Source organism: Halichoeres trimaculatus, unplaced genomic scaffold, assembly GCF_033239565.1.
Source record: "Halichoeres trimaculatus isolate MK-OKI-2021-1 unplaced genomic scaffold, fHalTri1.1 fHalTri1_scaffold_13, whole genome shotgun sequence".
NCBI lineage: Eukaryota > Metazoa > Chordata > Actinopteri > Labriformes > Labridae > Halichoeres > Halichoeres trimaculatus.
In genome coordinates this window covers 25627076-25646288 of record NW_027437191.1, presented here as the reverse complement: position 1 = coordinate 25646288, position 19213 = coordinate 25627076, and the positions used below count along the sequence as shown (strand labels likewise).

General features: G+C 38.7%; 2 protein-coding genes across 3 annotated transcripts; one reads left to right on the top strand and one right to left on the bottom strand.

Moving 5' to 3' along the window:
- Window positions 1-216: 216 nt before the first annotated feature.
- Window positions 217-4357, bottom strand: LOC141802380 (cell cycle control protein 50A-like). Its single transcript, XM_074685931.1, has 7 exons — window positions 3848-4357; window positions 3089-3208; window positions 2895-3002; window positions 2606-2693; window positions 2379-2525; window positions 1918-2121; window positions 217-1418 (listed from the first exon to the last, which is right to left on the bottom strand). The coding sequence occupies exons 1-7, from the start codon at window positions 4088-4090 to the stop codon at window positions 1225-1227; spliced, it is 1104 nt and encodes a 367-aa protein (XP_074542032.1). The 5' UTR covers window positions 4091-4357; the 3' UTR covers window positions 217-1224.
- Window positions 4358-5344: 987 nt separating this feature from the next.
- taf1b (TATA box binding protein (Tbp)-associated factor, RNA polymerase I, B) lies at window positions 5345-17297 on the top strand. Of its 2 annotated transcripts, none has more exons than XM_074686022.1 (17): window positions 5345-5502; window positions 6039-6137; window positions 6258-6345; window positions 6459-6559; window positions 6638-6727; window positions 6832-6928; window positions 7725-7893; window positions 8031-8130; window positions 8276-8423; window positions 8519-8693; window positions 8807-8844; window positions 9025-9112; window positions 10543-10613; window positions 10740-10947; window positions 13994-14862; window positions 14951-15074; window positions 16963-17297. In XM_074686022.1, the coding sequence occupies exons 1-15, from the start codon at window positions 5485-5487 to the stop codon at window positions 14508-14510; spliced, it is 2007 nt and encodes a 668-aa protein (XP_074542123.1). In that variant the 5' UTR covers window positions 5345-5484; the 3' UTR covers window positions 14511-14862; window positions 14951-15074; window positions 16963-17297. The 2 variants fall into 2 exon arrangements, with proteins under 2 accessions (XP_074542123.1, XP_074542122.1); XM_074686021.1 differs by having other exon boundaries at window positions 5346-5502; window positions 10740-10953; window positions 16963-17294.
- The last annotated feature ends 1916 nt before the right edge of the window (window positions 17298-19213 follow it).

The following is a 19213-nucleotide window of genomic DNA, read 5'->3' as shown; positions in this document are numbered from 1 at the left end:
TGTTGTATCATCTTGTCTAACTTGTTGCGTTTTGCACTTTCAGGCCACCATACTAACTTTCTTCTGCCATCATAAACATATCCTTAATTACTTTAGGCTCTATCATTAATTTAATTTCCTCCAAATTATTTCTGAGCCTACTTCAGAGCAGCAGTATCATGAGGACTTGAGTAAAATTGTATTCTCATCCCGGGTGAGTCAGAAAAACCTGCTTAGTTTGAAATGACAATTTTATTCTTCAAAGCAACAACAATACAGATGGAGTATCAAAAGAAATGTCCAGTCCAGTGTTTCACAGATTGGCAATTAACAACACAGCTTGTTGAAATGTTTTAGAACATGTTTTTACACAAAACAGTTAACATGCATTTATTTACAGTGTTTTAACTCTTACAGAGCTGCTGTTAGTGGCAAGATATGTGTACAAACAGCTATGTGCATTAGATTAGATCCAAGCAGTGTATCTGTACATGTATTTGGTCAAACTGTGTTACAGTTTTATCATGCTGTGTTATTTTTCTTGTATCATTGCATGTGAATTACATTAATGAAACAGCATCACTGTGTTAATTTCTGCAGTAGTTTCAAACACGCTTGCATGGATATTTTTTCAAACCGAGACAGACAGCTTCAGACCCCAAAACCCTGAGCTCCGACGTGCAACTTCTGGCTTTCCACTCAACGATTCTTAAAACTTTGAAAGAAATATAAAACAAGTAAAGCTTTCATATCACAGCTCCCCCACCCCCAAAACATATTGTGTTATTTACATCGAGCTACATCACAGTAGAAGCATTATTTCAGTTTAAAAGTTGGGTGATGTCGCGGACAAAACGAGGCACAAAGACGAGCCAGTAGCTCGATGATCACATAACATCTCTGCTTCCTAGCATGCAGATTGGCAAAACTACAGCTCACCTGCAACAAGTTAAAATCCTCATAATCCTACTTTATAAAGCCTCTTCTTTAGGTCTTGCTTTAACTTTGTGATTTGAAGGCAGTGGATCATGTGACACATGGAAGGAGACTCCCTCAAAAGTTGACGGCTGTGGCTGCAAGTTTTTGGCTTCTTTCTGTTCCCTTTGGCAAATAACCAGCCACTGCCAAACCCTGAAACTGTGATAGGCTCTCCGAGAGGCCGACAAGGATATAACATGTTTAAACTCATCTACCCGTCTTGTCAATGTGTTAGCTGCAGAGGTGAGTCGGAATGCAGCCAGCGTCTCAGTTAGAAATGTCAGCGCTGTTGTTGCGATTGCCACATTTGTGATGAACGACGAGCAGCACGACTCCCAGGAAGAAGCAGACCGAGCCTACGGTGATGTAGGCAATGCCAAGGAATGGGTTCTTTCCTCCCATCCAGGAGATGGTGCTCAGGATCATCCGCTTCCTGCCCTCAAAGCTGCGGACGGGATAATCTGGATTCAGAGGGTGAAGGGTGGAAACTAGCTAATTGAAGGATGCATTTAAAAGAAAATCTGTTCGATGTAAAGCAGAAGGCTTTTGTTGACATTTCTTTTCTGCGTAACTCGATTCAAGGAAATTTCAAGGCTTTTCCAGGACATAAACGATGAATTTGGGTTTCTGAATAGACTATAATGCTATAAAAAGCTTTTTTCCAGAAAATGCAATGAAATCTGGACTCATCACTTGGAAATTCAAATGCTTCAAGTCTTTTTCTCTTCTGTTAAAAAGGGTCTTCCCTCACCTGTATGTTTGCAGAAAAGGGAGCCATTCAGATGCCAAAACCTCCAAGGTTGAGCTGAGAAACCTTTTGGAGGAAGCTGATTTCAGTTGCAAACATCTGTCATCTAATTTTTCAGTCCCTACCCAAAGCTCATGACAATCAACTCATAAATCAAAAACCTCTTCAGCAGTTTTAGGAGCATTATGTGGTCAATCCCACTTAAAGGATACTGTAGACAACCTCCAGGGTGTAGTTTCCCTGGGGCAGAGTTGGAACCATCCTGGAGTCCTTAATGGTGCGGTAGAGTTTGCGGAAAGTCGGCAGAGCAGCTGTTCTCATCCACACAATAAAGTCCTCGTTGATGAAGCCGTTGTTGGAGGCGTTTTTGTCCAGCTCGTAAACAGGTTTACGCCAGTTCACCGGCTTCGTGGTCCCTGAAATAACATTAACACTTAACTTAATAAAACTGAACACGTTTAAATGTCAGACATGACTCAAAGCTTCTCTCTGATTTTAGACTTTTAAAGCTGGAGAAGCTACTCTGTTAATTTTCCATCAACAGTAATTTTAAGTTTCAGATTTATAGTTTGTTGCAGACTGATTGCACTTTGAGTTTTATACTCTGATGTGACAAGGAACCTTCTTCCTCCCCAACATTTAGCTAACTCAAGGACAAAGTTGCTGCTGATACCTTGGAAAACAGCAGTGAGGTTTGCATTGTCTCCTCCAGGGTTCTTAAACTTCACATACTTGTCGGTAAACCAGGCGATGCCTGTGTTTGCCAGAGGAATCTGGACCTTTGTGCCATTCGGGTCATTGAAAAAAAGCTCCAATGTGTCTGTGGTATAAGAGAGATGAGATAATAGGTAAAAAAGAGTTTTACATCTGATCTCTTTTTGGGGAAGGAAGCTGACTTACCGTTGAACATGCTGTTGGCGATGGCTCCACATGGAGCGATTGGTTTGTTGTTGTGTGTAGCATACGGCTCACACTCCTTACTGGGTCTCTGTAAATGATGGAGATGAGAAAGAGTTACAAGATCTTGTTTAAATCTGTTTAATTTCTTAAATTTGTGTCCAGACTGACTTAAGAGAGTCCGGATACCAAGAAACAAATGAGAGGCAAATTTTGGCTGATCAAAGTAAGCCTCATTTGAATGAGTTTACATCGGAGTCTGACATACATCATCATCTGCAGTGTGATTTACCAGCAAGGATTCCATGTCTCCGTGCAGCTGGCTGTCATCTCTGGATTTCACGTAGCGGCGGTGGTTTTGATAGAAGTTTGAGAGGCCGTAATACATGTAGACATTTCCCTGATGATAAGAAATTTAAAATATAAAATATGCCACACCTTCACCTCCTTAAGTTTAAGATTTATATCAAACAACATTCCCCTCACCTCATATGGCTGCTCCAGGTAGAAGGGGATCGTGCAGGTGCAGGGTCTGGTGCTGTTCCAGGTGTAGCTCTGTGAGCAGTTGAAGCAGGGACTGGACATGTCAACGCCGGTGTAATCAATCTGTGGGCAGAAATTAACAGTAGATGCAATGTTTTTATATATGACAGAAAAAAATTTAAGTGCAAAAAAAAGGAAGAAAAAACCTCACAAAATTGTCAAACGCATTGTAAAAAACTAAATTCTAATTCACGGCTCAATGGCTGATGAATATCAAGTTATGATAAGTAAACCAACACATGCATTTAATTTCTGAGACTTGTATGAATATTTAACACATAACCATTTATCTTTGCCATGGAAAATATAAAATTGGTCAAACACATTTTTCTTATAATTTCTCTTTGACTTATAGCGTAAAAACCCGACTAAATATGGATTATAACGATAATAATGCATGATGCATTATTATTCTTTACCAAACAATGTCAAGAATTTTAGTATAATTATGTTAAAATAAGGTTTAATTTGCAGCCGATTTTACATGTAGCTCTTGGAGTGTAAGAAAGTATTGAAGGTTGTTCTGAATCGGCCTTGAATTTTTTAAAGGCAAGGTTTAAAAAAAAGTTTAACATTTTTAAAGGGGGAATTGGTGTTAACGGTCTAAAAGCTAACTGCGTGGAAGTTAAAATTATGTTGTTATGAGGAATGACATGCATTAAATCTTTAGTCCAGGTGCCACTGTGTTTTATTAAACCTCACCTCAAACTCCTTGATGTTGTTGGATGTCACATACAGGCCGATGCCGATGGGGATGAAGATGAGTCCGATGATGAAGAAGGCAGGGAGCACGGTGCCAGCGGTGAGGATGGGCTGCCAGGCGGGGAGTCTCTGCTGCTTGAAGGCAGTGTTTTCGGGCTTCTTGCTCCGCAGAGAGCCACCTCCAGGCCCGGACACGGTGATATGTCCATCCTCGTCTTTGGCGTTGTAACTGGACGACATCATGATGCTCGATAAATCAAAGTTACTGCTAACGTTAGCGACTGCTCCTTACTAACAGCGGCCCCTGAATGCCTCTGATTTAAAGATCCCACAGCGTACTGACAAGAAATAAACAACTGATTTTACGTCGTCTTCATCCTTATTCTCTTATTCGTCATTTTGATCCGTCAGTCTAAAGCCACTAAAGGCTGGCTTGGTGCTAGTAACGGCTGCGTCTCCAGGAAGTTGTCAAACTGCGAGCGCTGTGAACGCAACAAACTGTGACACTAAAAAATTAAATAAAATAAAAGGGTGGTGCTTGCTGCCGTTGCATTCAAGAACCAACAGAAGTTATGGAAATTTGTACTGCAACCGAAAAATACATTTTGATATTTTTATACGTCTACACTTCACTAAAAAAAGGAGGTTTTGCTTTTTAGGTCTTTCTCACCTACTTTTATTCGACTGATGGATAATACCATACCATACCATACCATACCATACCATACCATACCATACCATACCATACCATACCATACCATACCATACCATACCATACCATACCATACCATACCAGCTTTATTTATAGAGCACTTTTAAACAACCACAGCTGCAGACAAAGTGCTGTACAGGTAGATCAAAAATGAAATGATAAAAACAGATAAGTAAATACAGACAAATAAAAGAAAAACATTGTAAAAACAATAAAATAAAAAAAAGCAAGTAAATAGGAATAAAATAAAATAAAAGAGAATAAGACCAGGCAAAGAAACTAAGTCTCCCTGGAGTTAAAAGTCAAAGGATAAAAATGGGTTTTAAGACGTGTTTTAAAAGTGGATTATGCATTAATAATCTGACAATTTATTTTTCATGACCTAGGCTGTTATAAACAGGAAGTAAGAAAAAAAATCCTACACAAGATCGGTTTGGATAGTATATTTTCTACTTCATTGATATATAACCATTATTTTAGATTTCTGGACCCGAGTTAGAAAAAAACATCAGCACCTGAATGCATTAGTATAAAATAACAGTTAAGTACACAAAACGTACTAAACGTGAGAAAACGTGACAAAAACAGTGAATTCACCAGTTTCCTGAGATGTATAATGTCAAATTATACAGTCTTCCGTTGTATCACAGACATCCTAGTTTTTCTTCCGTCTTTAGAGGGCTCTTTGCGTTATTTTATCGATGTCTAAATTTCATTTTTCTGATTTCCCTGATAGAACGTGAATGCGGAGTATGCTGCAGTTCAAGCTGTCACCTTCGAGGGCAGCAGAGCGCTGCACTGCGTTGAAAGCGGCGAAGAAGAACCGAACCAAAACACACCGTGCACATGTAGTATGCTGTGGACGAGTGACGGCTAAAAGCTAAAATTCACATTCGACGGAGGGGAACGGTTCTTTTGTGTATAAATGGACGACGAGCACACGGTATTTTTCACTCTTAAGAGATTAAATGTCCCTTTAATGTTTCGAAATTAAACCAAGTAAATGGGATAACTTTTCGAACGTGTAGAAAACAACGAGCGTTCGTTAGCGCTTCTCATCCACACCAAACTCAATGTAAATATTCGATTAACAAATCTAACCATTCTCATTGGTTAGATGTGTTATTGGTGTTCACAAATGGATTAATCATCTCTGATATTCTATGCTTTTACAAGTGTGACAATGTGCCGTCATGCACATTGTCACTTATGCCAGCTCTGGTCTGTACCCTGGGGAATCTTCCCTCCGTTAGCTCTTCTTGCTTTGGCTTTCTGCATAGGCACGTAAAGGGGAAGCTTCTGGAACAGAGCAATACTGCCAAATATAACTTATTGCACGCAAAGTGCTCCTTACTGGTGTGTTTGACATCCATACTTATGAACAGAAAAGTTTGGTCACTGTTTATGACAAGAAGTTCAGTTTTATCTCAGGCTGGAACGAATCATTTACTGTATCTGTGTTTTTGTGTGTGTCTTTAGGCCGGGTACAATGAGCCTTGCGCTCAGTGTTCAGCTGTGGACTGGGGAATTTCGGATGAATGTCATTTCTTCTGCAGATCCTGCCACAACATCATCGAAGTATGCAACTACAACTTGAACACAACAGAAAAGTAGTTTCCCTTTGGCTGCAGTACTGCCCTCTGCCACCTGGGGGCCGTGTTGTCTTTTTAATGAGTGAACGTTTCCTCTCATCCTCAGAGGACCCAAGATGTGGTAGACACAACTTTTGACCGTGGCACCACCAGGATCACCACCCTCAGCAAAGGAAGCAAAAGCAAGAGGAGTGGTCAGTTAAGAGACAAGATAGATTAATTTCCATCAAGCTTGATTTGACTTTGACGTGGGTTTTATTTCACAATAAACAGGCACTGAGATAAGTGTGCATATGTGTGTTTTCAGAGCACGGTGGCTGGAACTGGAAGATCTGTGAAGGTTTTCAGTTCATCCTGTTGAAGCAGGCTGACGCTTTGCTCAGACTCGGAGTCCGAGAAGAGTTTAAGGTCTGATTTTCATGTCCGGCAGAGTGAAACCTGGACTCACACATATCAGCTCGGTGTTAAGTGGGTGTTTTGTTTCAGGACAAGGTGCTGTGTCAGCTGTGGAGACTGTACCTGCAGAAGAGAAATCTGGCCTTCACAAACACTCCAGTGACGACCAGTCACTCCAGGGTATGACTGTTTGGCTTACAGAGTTCACAGGTTTACTGTCACTTCTCTTCAGTAGTGTTAAGTTGTGTGTATTCACAGCTTTGTCACCTTTAATCGTTCTGCAGAGATTTCCAGGCTCGGACTCTGAGAGTGCTCCTGAATCACTCTACATTTCGGTCAGCGAGTCAGACTTAGAGACATGTGCTTCCAGCACCGACAGAGGTACAATGAAACATCACAAGTAACTGTATGACAAATGTTTTTAACAGGTGTTGTTATCCTTTTCATATTTATCTGATAAATATGAACTTAAAATGTTTGGTGTCTGCACTAAATGGGAGCAAAGTATTGAACTGCAAGGTAAAGATATGTTTGAGTAATCTCAGGATGTGACCGCAGGCTGCTCTTGTTTAAAATGTCACGTGATAGTTCTGCAAGGTCACCACGAGGGTTGCTTAAATCATGACATTACATATCTGTGAATCTCCTATAAAGCTGTGTCATTGTGCTCTTTTTCATTTGAAAACAAATACAGAGTTCAATGTCCAGTTGGAAAGTATTATGGACTTGAACTGACTTCAAAAATCTTTTGAATTCACTAAAAAAACATTTTTTTTACATTGTCATTATGTTGTGGTTTATGTAGTAAGGAATTTTTTGTTTCCATTTCGGAGGCTGTACTATAACAAAATGTTGGAAAAGTGAAGTGCTGTGAATACTTTCCTGATGCTCTGTATCACACCCTCTTTACTGTCTTGCGTTCTGAAATTGTTGCAGCCCTTTTAAGCTTTTGGGCTTTTCAAAATAAGAGGTTATATCAGAGTTTGAAAAAGAGTCAGAATATAGGTTTAGTGTGAGTCAAGCTTAGCAATACAAGTGGCACAGAGTGTTTCATCCTTTTAAACAATGAAAAGTAAAACAAAAATAGAAGGCTGGCTTTATAACTGATATTTTTTGGACTCAGAACAAAATCTTTGTTTGATTTGATCAGTTAAAAGAAGTTTTGTCACCTGTACAGGGAGCAACACTGATGGTTACATATGGACAGGCTCTGTTGACGCGGCCTCCTACCTGACGACCAACTTGAGGAGCCACCGTGGTCCAATAAACATGAAGATGACTTTGGCTCTGATCCACATCAGCCTCATCTGGATCCGTGAGCCACTGACACTCAGTGACCTGCTCAGGTAGCTGTACCCGCTGAAGTGAAACACACAAGTTTGTGAACCTTTCATTCAAAGAGAGATTTTTTTCTTTTAGTCCTTGAAAGTTCTGAAAAGTCCTTGAAAGTCCCAGAAAAGTCACAAAGTGTGGTTGGGTTTAGGTTGGTGAAGGAAGGTCACGTCCCGTACCTCAACGCTTATGAAACGTTTCCTGAAGAGATGAAGGTCTATGGCAAAGACATCCTAATCTTCAAAGTCGAGGTCAGTAAATATTCCAATCATTACGGTAAATATTCAAATTTTATAGTTCTCTCTTATCATTACGGTGATCCATCTTTAGATACTTAAAGGCACATTTTGTGCTCCCTTCTCTTGATGAAGATTTTTGATTTGTTTTCCTCTGCAGAGCATCCCGTCTCATCGGATTGTGCACAAAGAGGCACAGATGATCATTCAGCTCCTGGAACTTCCTGCTTTTCCCCCAATCAGCCGCCAGTGTCTGCTGCACCCCGTCCTGCTCAGCCAGCGCTACCTGATTGATGCTAACCTGCCCGGTAACAGCAACATAACAACTACCAGACTAATATTTTTAGGTATGATAAATCTGCCCTCCTCATGGACATGGATGATGATTGTTTGTCCTCCTCAGATGATCTCCATCCATGGCTGTGCAGGCTGATGGAAGGCGCTGGCATGGCGGACCAGAAGCTGTACACGTTCAGCCCTAAGTCCTGTCCCATCCTGCCAAAGTACGACATGCAAGCCGTCGCCCTCATCATTGTCACTATGAAGCTGTTCTTCGGCCTAAACGACCAAACAGAGTGGTACATGAGGAACATTTTACTGCCAATCAGGGCGCAGATCAGCTGTTTATGAAGGAGTAAGTCTGTGGAAGGGTTTTTCAGTTGAAGACCTGCTTTTGTCTTTTTGTTTTTAGGGATTTAACACGTGAAGCGAGCAAATGGGGTGACTCAGGTGAGAGTATTTTTTGTCTGTAAAACTTGGACTTGTTATTTTGTGTCCAGGAAATAAACTAAAACTAAAAGCTGAAAGGGAACCCCTGTAACATATGTTTTTTTTTTTCTGTTCTGAGGCTTTATTTTTATTTTCATTTCATCATTTTATCTGAGAACTAAGGTTTCTGCCTTTCAACAGAAAATGCTTTCAGTCTGCGCTGTTGGTACAAACTGATGCAGGTGGCTCTTGTTCGAGCTCAGGACAAGAGAGACCAGGACGTGGCCAGGTGAGACAGTTGCTTTAATGTAAAATTGGATGTCTCCCCTAATGTAACCTATTTAGTGAATTCAGGTGGAGCAGAATCTGTCTTAATGAAGCCGACCTACTGAGTGAGTAGTGCACAGCTTTCCAAATCTCAGGAAAAGTGAAGTTTAGAGATCAGAGCAGGTATCAAACAGCTGACACTCAGGCAAAATTAACTCATTGATGTTCATCTGTGTTTTGTAATATTTATTTACACCCTTGGAGCAGATTGCACAGGAGAGGATTGGATTTCTGATTATTTTTTTTTTTTTTTAATTTTGAATTTTTCCCAGTTTACACCCCCCCACAATTCTTGTAAAGTGAAATTCAGGGTTTTTCCAAAGTTGTGCCTTTTTCCTTGAATTTTGGCTTTAATTTCAAATTTAAGATTTTATATTTCACATGTTTTATATTTTAATTTAAACCAGAATTCTCTCTTTGTTTTGGAATACTAGTTTGAAGTCGGATTTCCTGTGTTTTCTTTTTTTTTTCTTCTTAAATGCATTTTTAAATATATTTATTTATTTTAAAAGGTTTTTTTTTAAAGAACAAGTTTTCACTTAGTATCTCAGGGGTTATTTTTTTCTTCTTTTTTTTAAGAATCTTAGATTGACTTTTTTCTGATATCTGGCTTTTTTCTTGAAAGTTTTAAATTTTTTTCTCATTTTTTTGACTTTTTTTTCTCAGATTTTTCAATTTAAGATGTGTAACTGACGTTTTTCAATGTTTAGTCTTTTTGTGGAATTCTACCTCAAAGTCGGGTTTCTTATGGTCAGATTCTGATTTTAGAAGGAACACTAACTTTGATCTTGGAATTCTAAACTTAGGTTGGATTGCTTAGTATTTCCTTAAAATTTTGACTTCTATTCTGAGGATTCTGAGATTTTTTTTTACCTCTTAATTCCAAAACCAGTGTTCTAACTTTGTTCTTAAAATTGGATGTCTCCCTTTGAATCACAATTTTGACCTTCTTTTCCCCAGGATTCTGCGCTAGACTTGTTTCTTGGACTTTTGGCTTTTTCTTGGAGTGTTAAGTGTTCCTCTCAGAATTTGAAATTAAAGTTGAATGCCTCCTTTTTTGTCTGGGATTTCTCCAGATTTCAAAATAAAAGTGGTTATTCTGACATAGTTTGTTGACGTATATTGTTTGAAATGACGTGACCTTGTGGCTTTTTCAGTCATTTGCTCCCAGCTTTTGTGCTTTCAGCTTCTGGTACAAAACAGTCAAACAGTTGTTCGTCCCTCAGACTTATTGACCTCATTTCTTTGCAGAAAACATTTCTCAGGTCACCACAAAGGTATCGACTAAAGAAAATTTGAAACTAGAGATTTAAACTTATTAAGGAAGCTTGTCCTGATTGGCTCATCCTGCCCTTGTGTGGTTTTTAATATCTATTCCTCTCTTTGCTGCAGGAAGCAGTGGAGGTCCAAGAAACCTATTTACACTTTGAAGACGGAGAAATACAGGTTCCAGAAAAGGAGAAGTAAGAACCTGAGTTTCTGTACCAGCTAATAAATCGGTTTTCTTTAATGAAGGTTTTCAGAGTTCTGCTGTTCAACTGCTGTTCAACCATAAAACCTGCCGTCTGTTCCTGTTCGTGTTCCCGTAGGGATAGCGGAGCAGCTGCAGATCTGCTTTGAGAAGCTCTCCTCGCGCCCGGCAGTTGCAGAACCTGTTGCTCCATCCAGCTTCAGGTTCTGCTGGGGGGAGGAGGATGGAGCAGACGGTCCCAGCATGCACCACAAGATACTGACTGGGGTTGTGACCTGCAGGGTGAAGCTCTCCAGCCCGAAGTACTGGCACCAAGCTCCCTCTAGGTACTGGTAGGTTGGCCGCACAGAGACGAGGAGACACTGAATAAATCTGAACAAGGATTCTTTTTTTCATCTTAACAGAGTTTTAAGGAAGTTCGGACCTGAGAGACTGATTGGTTGGAAACGTTTGGAAGAGCTCAAGTTTCTCAGAGCCTGAATTCACTGACCCCCTCACATAGATCTACAGCGGAGGATTTATGAAAGATTGAACTGTGACTGCTCTTCTCCTCTTTCCCCTTTTCCTTATCCATCTCCTACATCCATTTCTCCTCTTCATCCTTCCTCTTCCTCTTTATCTTCTTCTGCTTCTTCCTCATCTCTTTTTTCTTTTCCTCTTCCTCTTCTCCCTCTTTTCAGCCCCTTTCTTCTACTTGTTTTTTCTCCTTTTGTTCTTCTTTTTCTACTCTCCCCATCTCTTCTCCTTTCTTCCTTCATCTTTTCCTTTTTACCACTTCTTTGTCTCCTTCTCCCCCTTCTTCTTTTCCTCTTTCTTTCCCTCCAGCTCAATTGTTTCTCCTCCTTCTCCTTCTCTTCTTTCTTATTCAAAGTGCTCTTTGTCCCCTACGTTTCCTCCCGTTTTTACTCTTTCATCACCCCGTTCCTTTCTTTTGGTCTTTCATGTCCCTCTGCTCTTTCCTCTCATATTTCTTCCTCTTCCTCTTCTCTTTTTCCTTTTTTCTTGTTCCCCTCTCATCTTCTTTCCACCTCTCCTTCTTTCCACCTCTCCACCTTTCCTCATCTACCTCCTTCTATCCCTCATTTTTCTTCAGCTCATTCCTGCTTTTTCTCCTCTTTATGCTTATTTTCATACTTTTTGTTTTCTTCTTCTTGTCTTTGTCCCCTTTTTCCTCTGCTTTTGTCTTCCTCCCCTTCTTTTTTCTCTGCTTATTTTGCTCCTTGTCTTTTTCCTCTCCACCTTTTGCTTTTATCCTTACTTGTCTTTCCCTTATCCTTTTTCCTCCTCTTCATTTTAAACCCTTCTTTGTCTTCTCCTTCTCCTTCTCTGTCTCCTTATCCTTGTCCTGTCTCATTTGTTTCCTTCTTCCTCCTACTTTTCTTGTCATCTTCTTTCCCTACCTCTTGTTTTATTAGGGCCCGAGCCCCCGAGAATCGGGGGGCGAAGCCCTATTGTAACTGTTAGGATTCTTCTTCTTCTTCTTCTTCTTCTTCTTCTTCTTCTTCTTCTTTGTTTCTGCCAATACAATGCCATTTTGCGTGCCTTTGGCTTGAAAAAAAGGCGAAATGACCTAGCCACAAAATTCAAACTCGGCGAAAAATTTATGATTCCACTGTCTCTGCAAAAATTCATCCCCCTTTGCGCCCCCTAGGGGCTTAAAACTGCAGCCCCTTGGTCTGCTTTCAGCTACAGCCTTGAAATTTGGTGGGTATAACAAGCATGCCCACATGAACAAAAAAGTCTCTTATGACTATCGTGAATTCTCAACACGAACTTCGCTATTAGCACGTAAACATGGGATTTTGACGATTTGTAGCCTACGCATTTGAACGAACTAGTCCTAGGGCTTTTGTCACAGCAACTCCAAACTTGGCATGTGTATACTACACACATTGAACATTAATAATCATAGCTAAATTTACAGAATTTTTTTCCGTTTGGCTAGGACAGCAGCTCAAAGTTCGGCATTTTTCAACTTTGTCCAATCTGCACCAAAATCAAGACACATGTTCAGTGTTAAGCCCTGGACACAGCCATGTCCCTATTCCTCCCAGAAATTACAACGCCTCCTGATGGCAATGGCCTGAAATTGCTAAAATTACGTTTATAGGCTATGTATTTCAATGAACTACTCCCAGGTTTGGACTAAGATGAACTCCAAACTTGCCTTGTGGAAACTACACACATTGAAGATGAACACTTACAATACAATTCTTATCATCTTGTATGGCGTGGCCACAAATGGCCGCCAAAGTTCACCATTTTGCTACTTCATGAAAATCTTAATAGCTCTCTTGTACAATGTTGGATCAGGCCCAAAATGCACACATATGTTAACTCTCCCATCTCCAACACATCCATATACTTCTTTTCATCTAACACTACAGCGCCCCTTACTGTTAACAGGAAGTAATGTCTTTTCCTCTGTGATTTATAGCCTCTTCATTTTTTGCCATTTTCTTTTTCATTCAACTTGCAAATGTCTGTCACGCCTTCATAAAGCATTACACATCAGCTCATGTCCTCAAGGTCAAGGGTGTGTCTATGGCACTAGCTTCCCCTCACTTATGTCAAAACACAGCAGGAAGTAGTACTAACTCAGTCATTTAAGGTCTAATTTCTTCCAAACTTCACACACACCATGAAAGTCCATCCCCCAACTCTTCTATAACCTCAAATCTCTGCTACTGCAATAGCGCCACCCACTGGAAATGCTTGATAATATTATTACATTCATTTTAACATTTGCTCCCAATTTTACACACATGAAGTCACTCCCAATCCTGACTTCTGTTGACATGAATTACAGTGATAATGCTGCTCCCCCTATGGTACACTAATCATATCAACTATGCTTTCAATGTACCATGTATGCTTGCTTGCTGGGCGACAACCTCATCCATACACACAGCTCTTGCTTGAGGCACATTTTGCTGCACTTAGGCTGCTTGGAAATTACCACAAGATGGACCATTTTACGCGGGGCGAGGGCCCGTCATTGCTGCATGCAGCTATATTGTTTTTCTTGTCCTCACTTTCTGTCTTTCCTGTTTTTTTTCTCATCCTAATCTTTCTTCTTTGTCTTCTCTTTTTTTACCTTTACCTTTTTTGTTTGTCTCCTTTGACTTCTCCACATTGTCTGATTCCTTTTTCTTTTTGTACTCCTCCTTTCTCCTTCTTCTTATTCTTCACCTTGTATTTTTTCTTCTTGTCCTTGTCTACTCTGCTTCTTCTTCTCCAGTTCGTGGTTAGGAAGTCAGACCTCCTATGAGTTTGTGAGAAAAGTAGAAGCGGTGTTTTTTTAACTCAGACTTCAGATTATTAACATCAAAAACTTTCTCTTCTTCTCCATTTTCCCCTCCATCCGTCCAGGAGGAGAATTAGGGAATGGACGCGTTACACAGAGGTGGAGCCGAAGCTGCCGCGGATGTTCGTCTGGCTTTTGCAGCTCTTCAGCTTCCTGCTGGACGTGCAGCCGGGGTGCCTGTATGAGGAGGTGCTGAGCGTGGAGAGACGGGTCTTCAACCGCAGGGAGTCCAGAAAAAGGAAGAAGAGGATTAAGATCAGGAGCAGCGCTAAGACCGGGAGCAGCGCTAAGACCGGGAGCAGCGCTAAGACAGGGAGCAGCGCTAAGAGTGGGAGCAGCACTAAGACCAGGAGCAGGATGAAGACCAAGAGCAGGGCTAAGACCAGGAGCAGCTCTAAGACCGGGAGCAGCTCTAAGACCGGTAGCAGCACTAAGACCGGGAGCAGCTCTAAGACCGGGAGCAGCTCTAAGACCGAGAGCAGCGCTAAGACCAGGAGCAGCTATGAGACCAGGAGCAGCTATAATACCAGGAGCAGAACACAAGCTCAGCTCATAGCGTCACAGAAAGAATCAAACACTTAATGTTATCACCAATGCATTCAGGGATACTTGGACATCAGATTTCCACAGGTCAGCTGCTGAGCTTCAGAGCTCAAACTATAAATCATCACAACACTCAAAAACCAAACCTCTGAAGTGTCGTAGAGCCTCAACAGAATGTCACTGCTTGATTTGTTCTTTATTTCTGTGATTTCTTTGAATAAAGTAAAGGATTCAGTATAATATTTTTTTTAAAGCACACAAATTTCAGACATCTTTTGAGGAACAGGATCCAATTTGGTGACATGGATCTGGAGCTTCAAAAACACAAGAACATGTAGAAGAAACTCTTTTTCTAAATCCCATTATCGTCTAACTTATGGACAATAAAAAGGTGAGGAATAATTCTTTTCATAAAACCACCTTTTTAAAGAGGGAGCTGTTATTTTTCTGTGATTCTCCTCCTGGTTTCTTTTCTGCAGCCAAACTGAAGACAAAGAAACAGCAGGGAGCTGCAGTGACAGACGGTGACCAGCAGGGGGCCATACGCACACAGAAGAGCCGCGGGTTCATTCATACCGAGTGTGAGCACACTGCAGACAACGGGTACAAACACAGGCTAATGTAACATGCATGATATTTATTTATTTATGTGCACATGTGAACGACCTGCTGGTTCAACACACTGGTAAAAATAGCAGTAGAGAAGAAAAACAGAATTAGGACAGACTGTTATCTGATTTTGATGCTAAATTTAGAGGTAAAAATCAGTGATTTTTAGTTTTTGAAGCTGAATAAATACATGATTTTTTATCTGGGTATTGGTGCAAATAGAAAGCCTAAATTTTAACACATAATTAGCTGCTGGAAGCATATCTGCTCAGTAGTATATAAATGTTTAGCTCATGTATTACAATAAACTCATCCTCTATAAGATATTTCTCTCTTAAGTGCAACATGAATCCGTCTGAAACTCTCTCTCTCATCAGAAAACTGAAGACTGATCCTAATGAAATCATGAAATGAAAAAAAAAATTGTATAAACCAGGTTCCTGATATCAGTCTGGACTTTGATTTATTTTGCCCAAACCCTCCAAATTTGATTTTACATGAGCACACCAACACATGATTTCTTGTTTTTGTTGGGAACGACATATTCAGAGATTTCTCATCAGCCTCAGACTTTTAAAGAACCCTTGAAAAGTTTCAAGAAATCATTTAAAAAACAAATTTTAAAATCATTTTTGATGTCTTAAACTCTCTTATTTTCCCTTATAAAAGGGTCTTAAACTTTGATATATATATATATATTTTTTGTGGATTTCTCTGTTTAAGTGATTATTCACAACATCGATGTTTGTTTATATTTGGTTACGACGATCTGTTCGCTATAAATTGTGTGCTTTTATTTTGAAGGCCAGATTTCTTGCACCATTTCTTGTTGGGAATGATTGGTAGGGGCAATTAAAGATAAAGTGGCAAAATATGTAAAAAAGCATCGTTATTTTAAATTTCACATGAAAAGAAAGTATTTGCTGTTTTGGTTCTTTGTTGTTTTATTTTTTTTTTTGACCATTTTTTGGATAGAAGGAGGAGCCAGAGAGAAGTGAGGGGTCGGTATTTAAAATGTGCTTAACCCGCCAAAGAAAAAAACAAAACAAAGCTTAAGCCAAAGTGTCCCGTAGTCTTATTTTTTTATTTATATTCTAAACATGAAAATAACTCGTTTTCTACTTGTAGTCTTTTTATAATCACTCCAAAATAATCTCATTGTCTTTTTTTTGGCTGTTGTGTTCTATGTAGACCAAAAGCGCAGTGTTGGCTTTGCGGTATGAGCCATGTTTGACCACCTCAAGGCACAGCGAAACAAGCTTTAACAGCACCATCAGCACTTTTTACCAGTATTGGCCACAAATGATCAAACTAATTTTGGCTTTTGCATTGCTTTAAATACAAAGAGTGTAAATAGCAGCATTAACCCGTTAACTAATCTACAAATTGGCTGTATGCTTAAGTTGGTTGTAAAGGCATTCGTTTTATTTTTGTGGGGTTTTACAAACCAAATGATTGAAGCTTAGAAATAGTTTTCATTTATAATAATAATAATAATTATTATTATTATTATTATTAGTAGTAGTAGTAGTAGTAGTATTAGTAGTATTATTATTATTACTAAATAATAATTAATTACTTATTTGAAATTTAATGCTATATATGCTATATAACAAAAACATTAAATAGAAAAACATTTCTGTTGTAACTGATCATGATTTTATATGTCTGCTCAATCAGGCATCTAATTTTAGTCGAGAAAATGTGAATAAACATTAATCAAATGATTCAAACAATTTTTTGTGGTTGTTATGTTTAACTTTCTGGCTTTAATTTTGTACGTTAAAGGATTAAATTCCTAATTTTAGTCTAAGAAAAAAACATAATTGTGAATATTTAACAAGACAAAATCTTAAATTTGAATATTTCTGTGTTTTTAAAGCCAGAAATCATCTCACAACACAAAGTTTTCCTCTCTGAAGCCGCTCGGGGTGAAATGTAAATCCGGCTCTGTGGAGTCATCTGAGGACACGGTTAAAAATAATCCGTGTGGATGTTGGAATCAACCAGCCGTATGTGAACGCAGCGCTGTACCGAGGTGACAGGAGGTAACGCTGTTCTCTCTATAGTATCTCCATGGCAACATGCCCAACGCTCTGAAGTTGCCTAGCAACAGTGGCAGACTATAACGAGGGAGGAAACATGGCGGCCGCCAAAAAACAACCCCCACAGCTTGGAGTGAGAGGAGCTGATCAGAGGGGATGGATCAGATTAGGACATGTTCGATGGCAGATACGACATTTAAAGATGTGTGTCTGTTTTAATTCTGTTTCTGTTTTTGACTTTAAATCCATTTTGTTGTAATTCATATCTCATTTCATTTTCTGCTCTGAGGGAGAGCCGTTACCTTAAATGACCCCAAGAGGTAAACTGCAGCAGCCGGAGAACAAAGAGAGTCTGAGCAGGAAACTAAATAATCATTTTAGGATGAAAACAGTTTAATGTATTTCAGATTTTTATTTGTTTTACTGATGCTCTATTTCAACAGTGTGAAGGACAAATATTTAGATTCATACTTAAGTAATAATAAAATACTTGAGTAGAAATAGAAGAAAACAAAGAAAATGTGTTTTTTTTGTACATTATATGTTATACTAACTCTAATTAAAGATGCATGTTTAGTTCCTTACCCTGTCATAAATGTTGAAATTTGCCCCAGTTAAAGGACAAAACAAATTTAAACAAAAAAAAAGAGTAAGGTACAAATATCACAAATGTTGTCATTTTTACACTGGTTAAGTGCTCTTTAGCACACTGCAAGCCACTCTTATATATATTCTACCTATTTTTTTTATTAAAATGAAACAAAAAGATATTTATTCATCATACTTCTTTTCTAAAGTTCCTTTGTGTTTTTGTTTGTTTTCAGTTTGGTTATTTTATCTCTTTGCATTGAAATTTATCTGGCTCACACCAGCCAACCCCTCAGAGGTGAAATCAGGACACTGCAGCATCTGAGAAACAAAGAAACTCAACACAAAACCATGAAATAAAACTTAAATGCTCTCTAATTCTGATTTCCTCATGCCACACTTCTCCACAGCTGGTTAAAAAGCATCTAAATATTTGGCTGGAGCAAAAAAAATTGAAGTGGATACCAGTTTCTTGGACCTTTTTCTTTTCACAAAAATGTTGGTGTAGAAAACAGCTGTTGAACCATGTCATTAATGGCAAATAAGTGTATTTAAAGAAGTAAAACCCATGGTGTTTTGCAAGTATACTTTTTTGTTTTGCAAATTTTTTTAATTCAACCTGATACCTTTGTATTTTTTATTTACCTATTTTGTATAGATTTTATGTTTGTTTGATTTTTTCATTTTTAAATTATAGCTTTAAGTATGAAAAGACATACCTTAACCAACCCCCAGAGGTTAAATCAGGACACTGCAGCAGCTCAGAACAAAGAGACTAAACACAAGTTAAAAATCCTTTTTGATTACAATATAAGAACAAATACAACTTTAAATTCTTAATTTATATTTCTTTGAAACTGTACTTCTCCAAAGTATTTTTTATTATGAAACTGTTTAATAACAGTCTTAATAACCCCTAGAGGTCAAATCAGGACGCTGCATCATCCAAGAAACAAAGACAGCTGTTTACTAAATCATTAATACATTTTAAAGCAAAAATCTAAATTAAATTCCAGTTTTTATGACTGTTTTCAGTTGCACAGGTAATACCTTGCAAACATTCATGGTAAAAAAAAATGTAACAACATTATCACAAACTTAAGGTAAACATGTCTTGTAACCGCTCTATCATGTTATCAAAGAATTTTTATATATATTTTTATTTTTATACAAAAAAAATTATATATATATATATAAAAATCCACTCATGTATCAAACTTTTCCAATTTCTATGTTTTTGACTTGCTTTAGGTATAAAAACCTCTCCTTAACTCACCCCAGAGGTAAAACCAGGGCACTGCAGTATCTGAGAAACAAAAGGTCTGAACACAAAGCTCGGAGATGCTCTTTAAAAGTCTCTTAAGGATAATAACATTTAATATTATTTTAGCTTTAACCTTATTTGTTCTTAGCTTTGATATATATCTTAGTTATTTAAAGTTGAAATTTTAAACCTTATTTTAGAATTACAAAGAGAGAAATCCTTCATTTGAAACTTTA

Bases quoted from the DNA above. Each gene is read 5' to 3' on its own strand.
- taf1b (XM_074686021.1), top strand. The intron at 8,845-9,024 runs GTGAGAGTATTT...GCCTTTCAACAG, and splicing joins GAGCAAATGGGGTGACTCAG to AAAATGCTTTCAGTCTGCGC. The intron at 10,614-10,739 runs GTAAGAACCTGA...GTGTTCCCGTAG, and splicing joins CAGGTTCCAGAAAAGGAGAA to GGATAGCGGAGCAGCTGCAG.
- LOC141802380 (XM_074685931.1), bottom strand. From the start codon at position 4,090: ATGATGTCGTCCAGTTACAACGCCAAAGACGAGGATGGACATATCACC. The intron at 3,209-3,847 runs GTGAGGTTTAAT...TTCTGCCCACAG, and splicing joins ACAACATCAAGGAGTTTGAG to ATTGATTACACCGGCGTTGA. The intron at 2,526-2,605 runs GTAAGTCAGCTT...CTTATACCACAG, and splicing joins CGCCAACAGCATGTTCAACG to ACACATTGGAGCTTTTTTTC.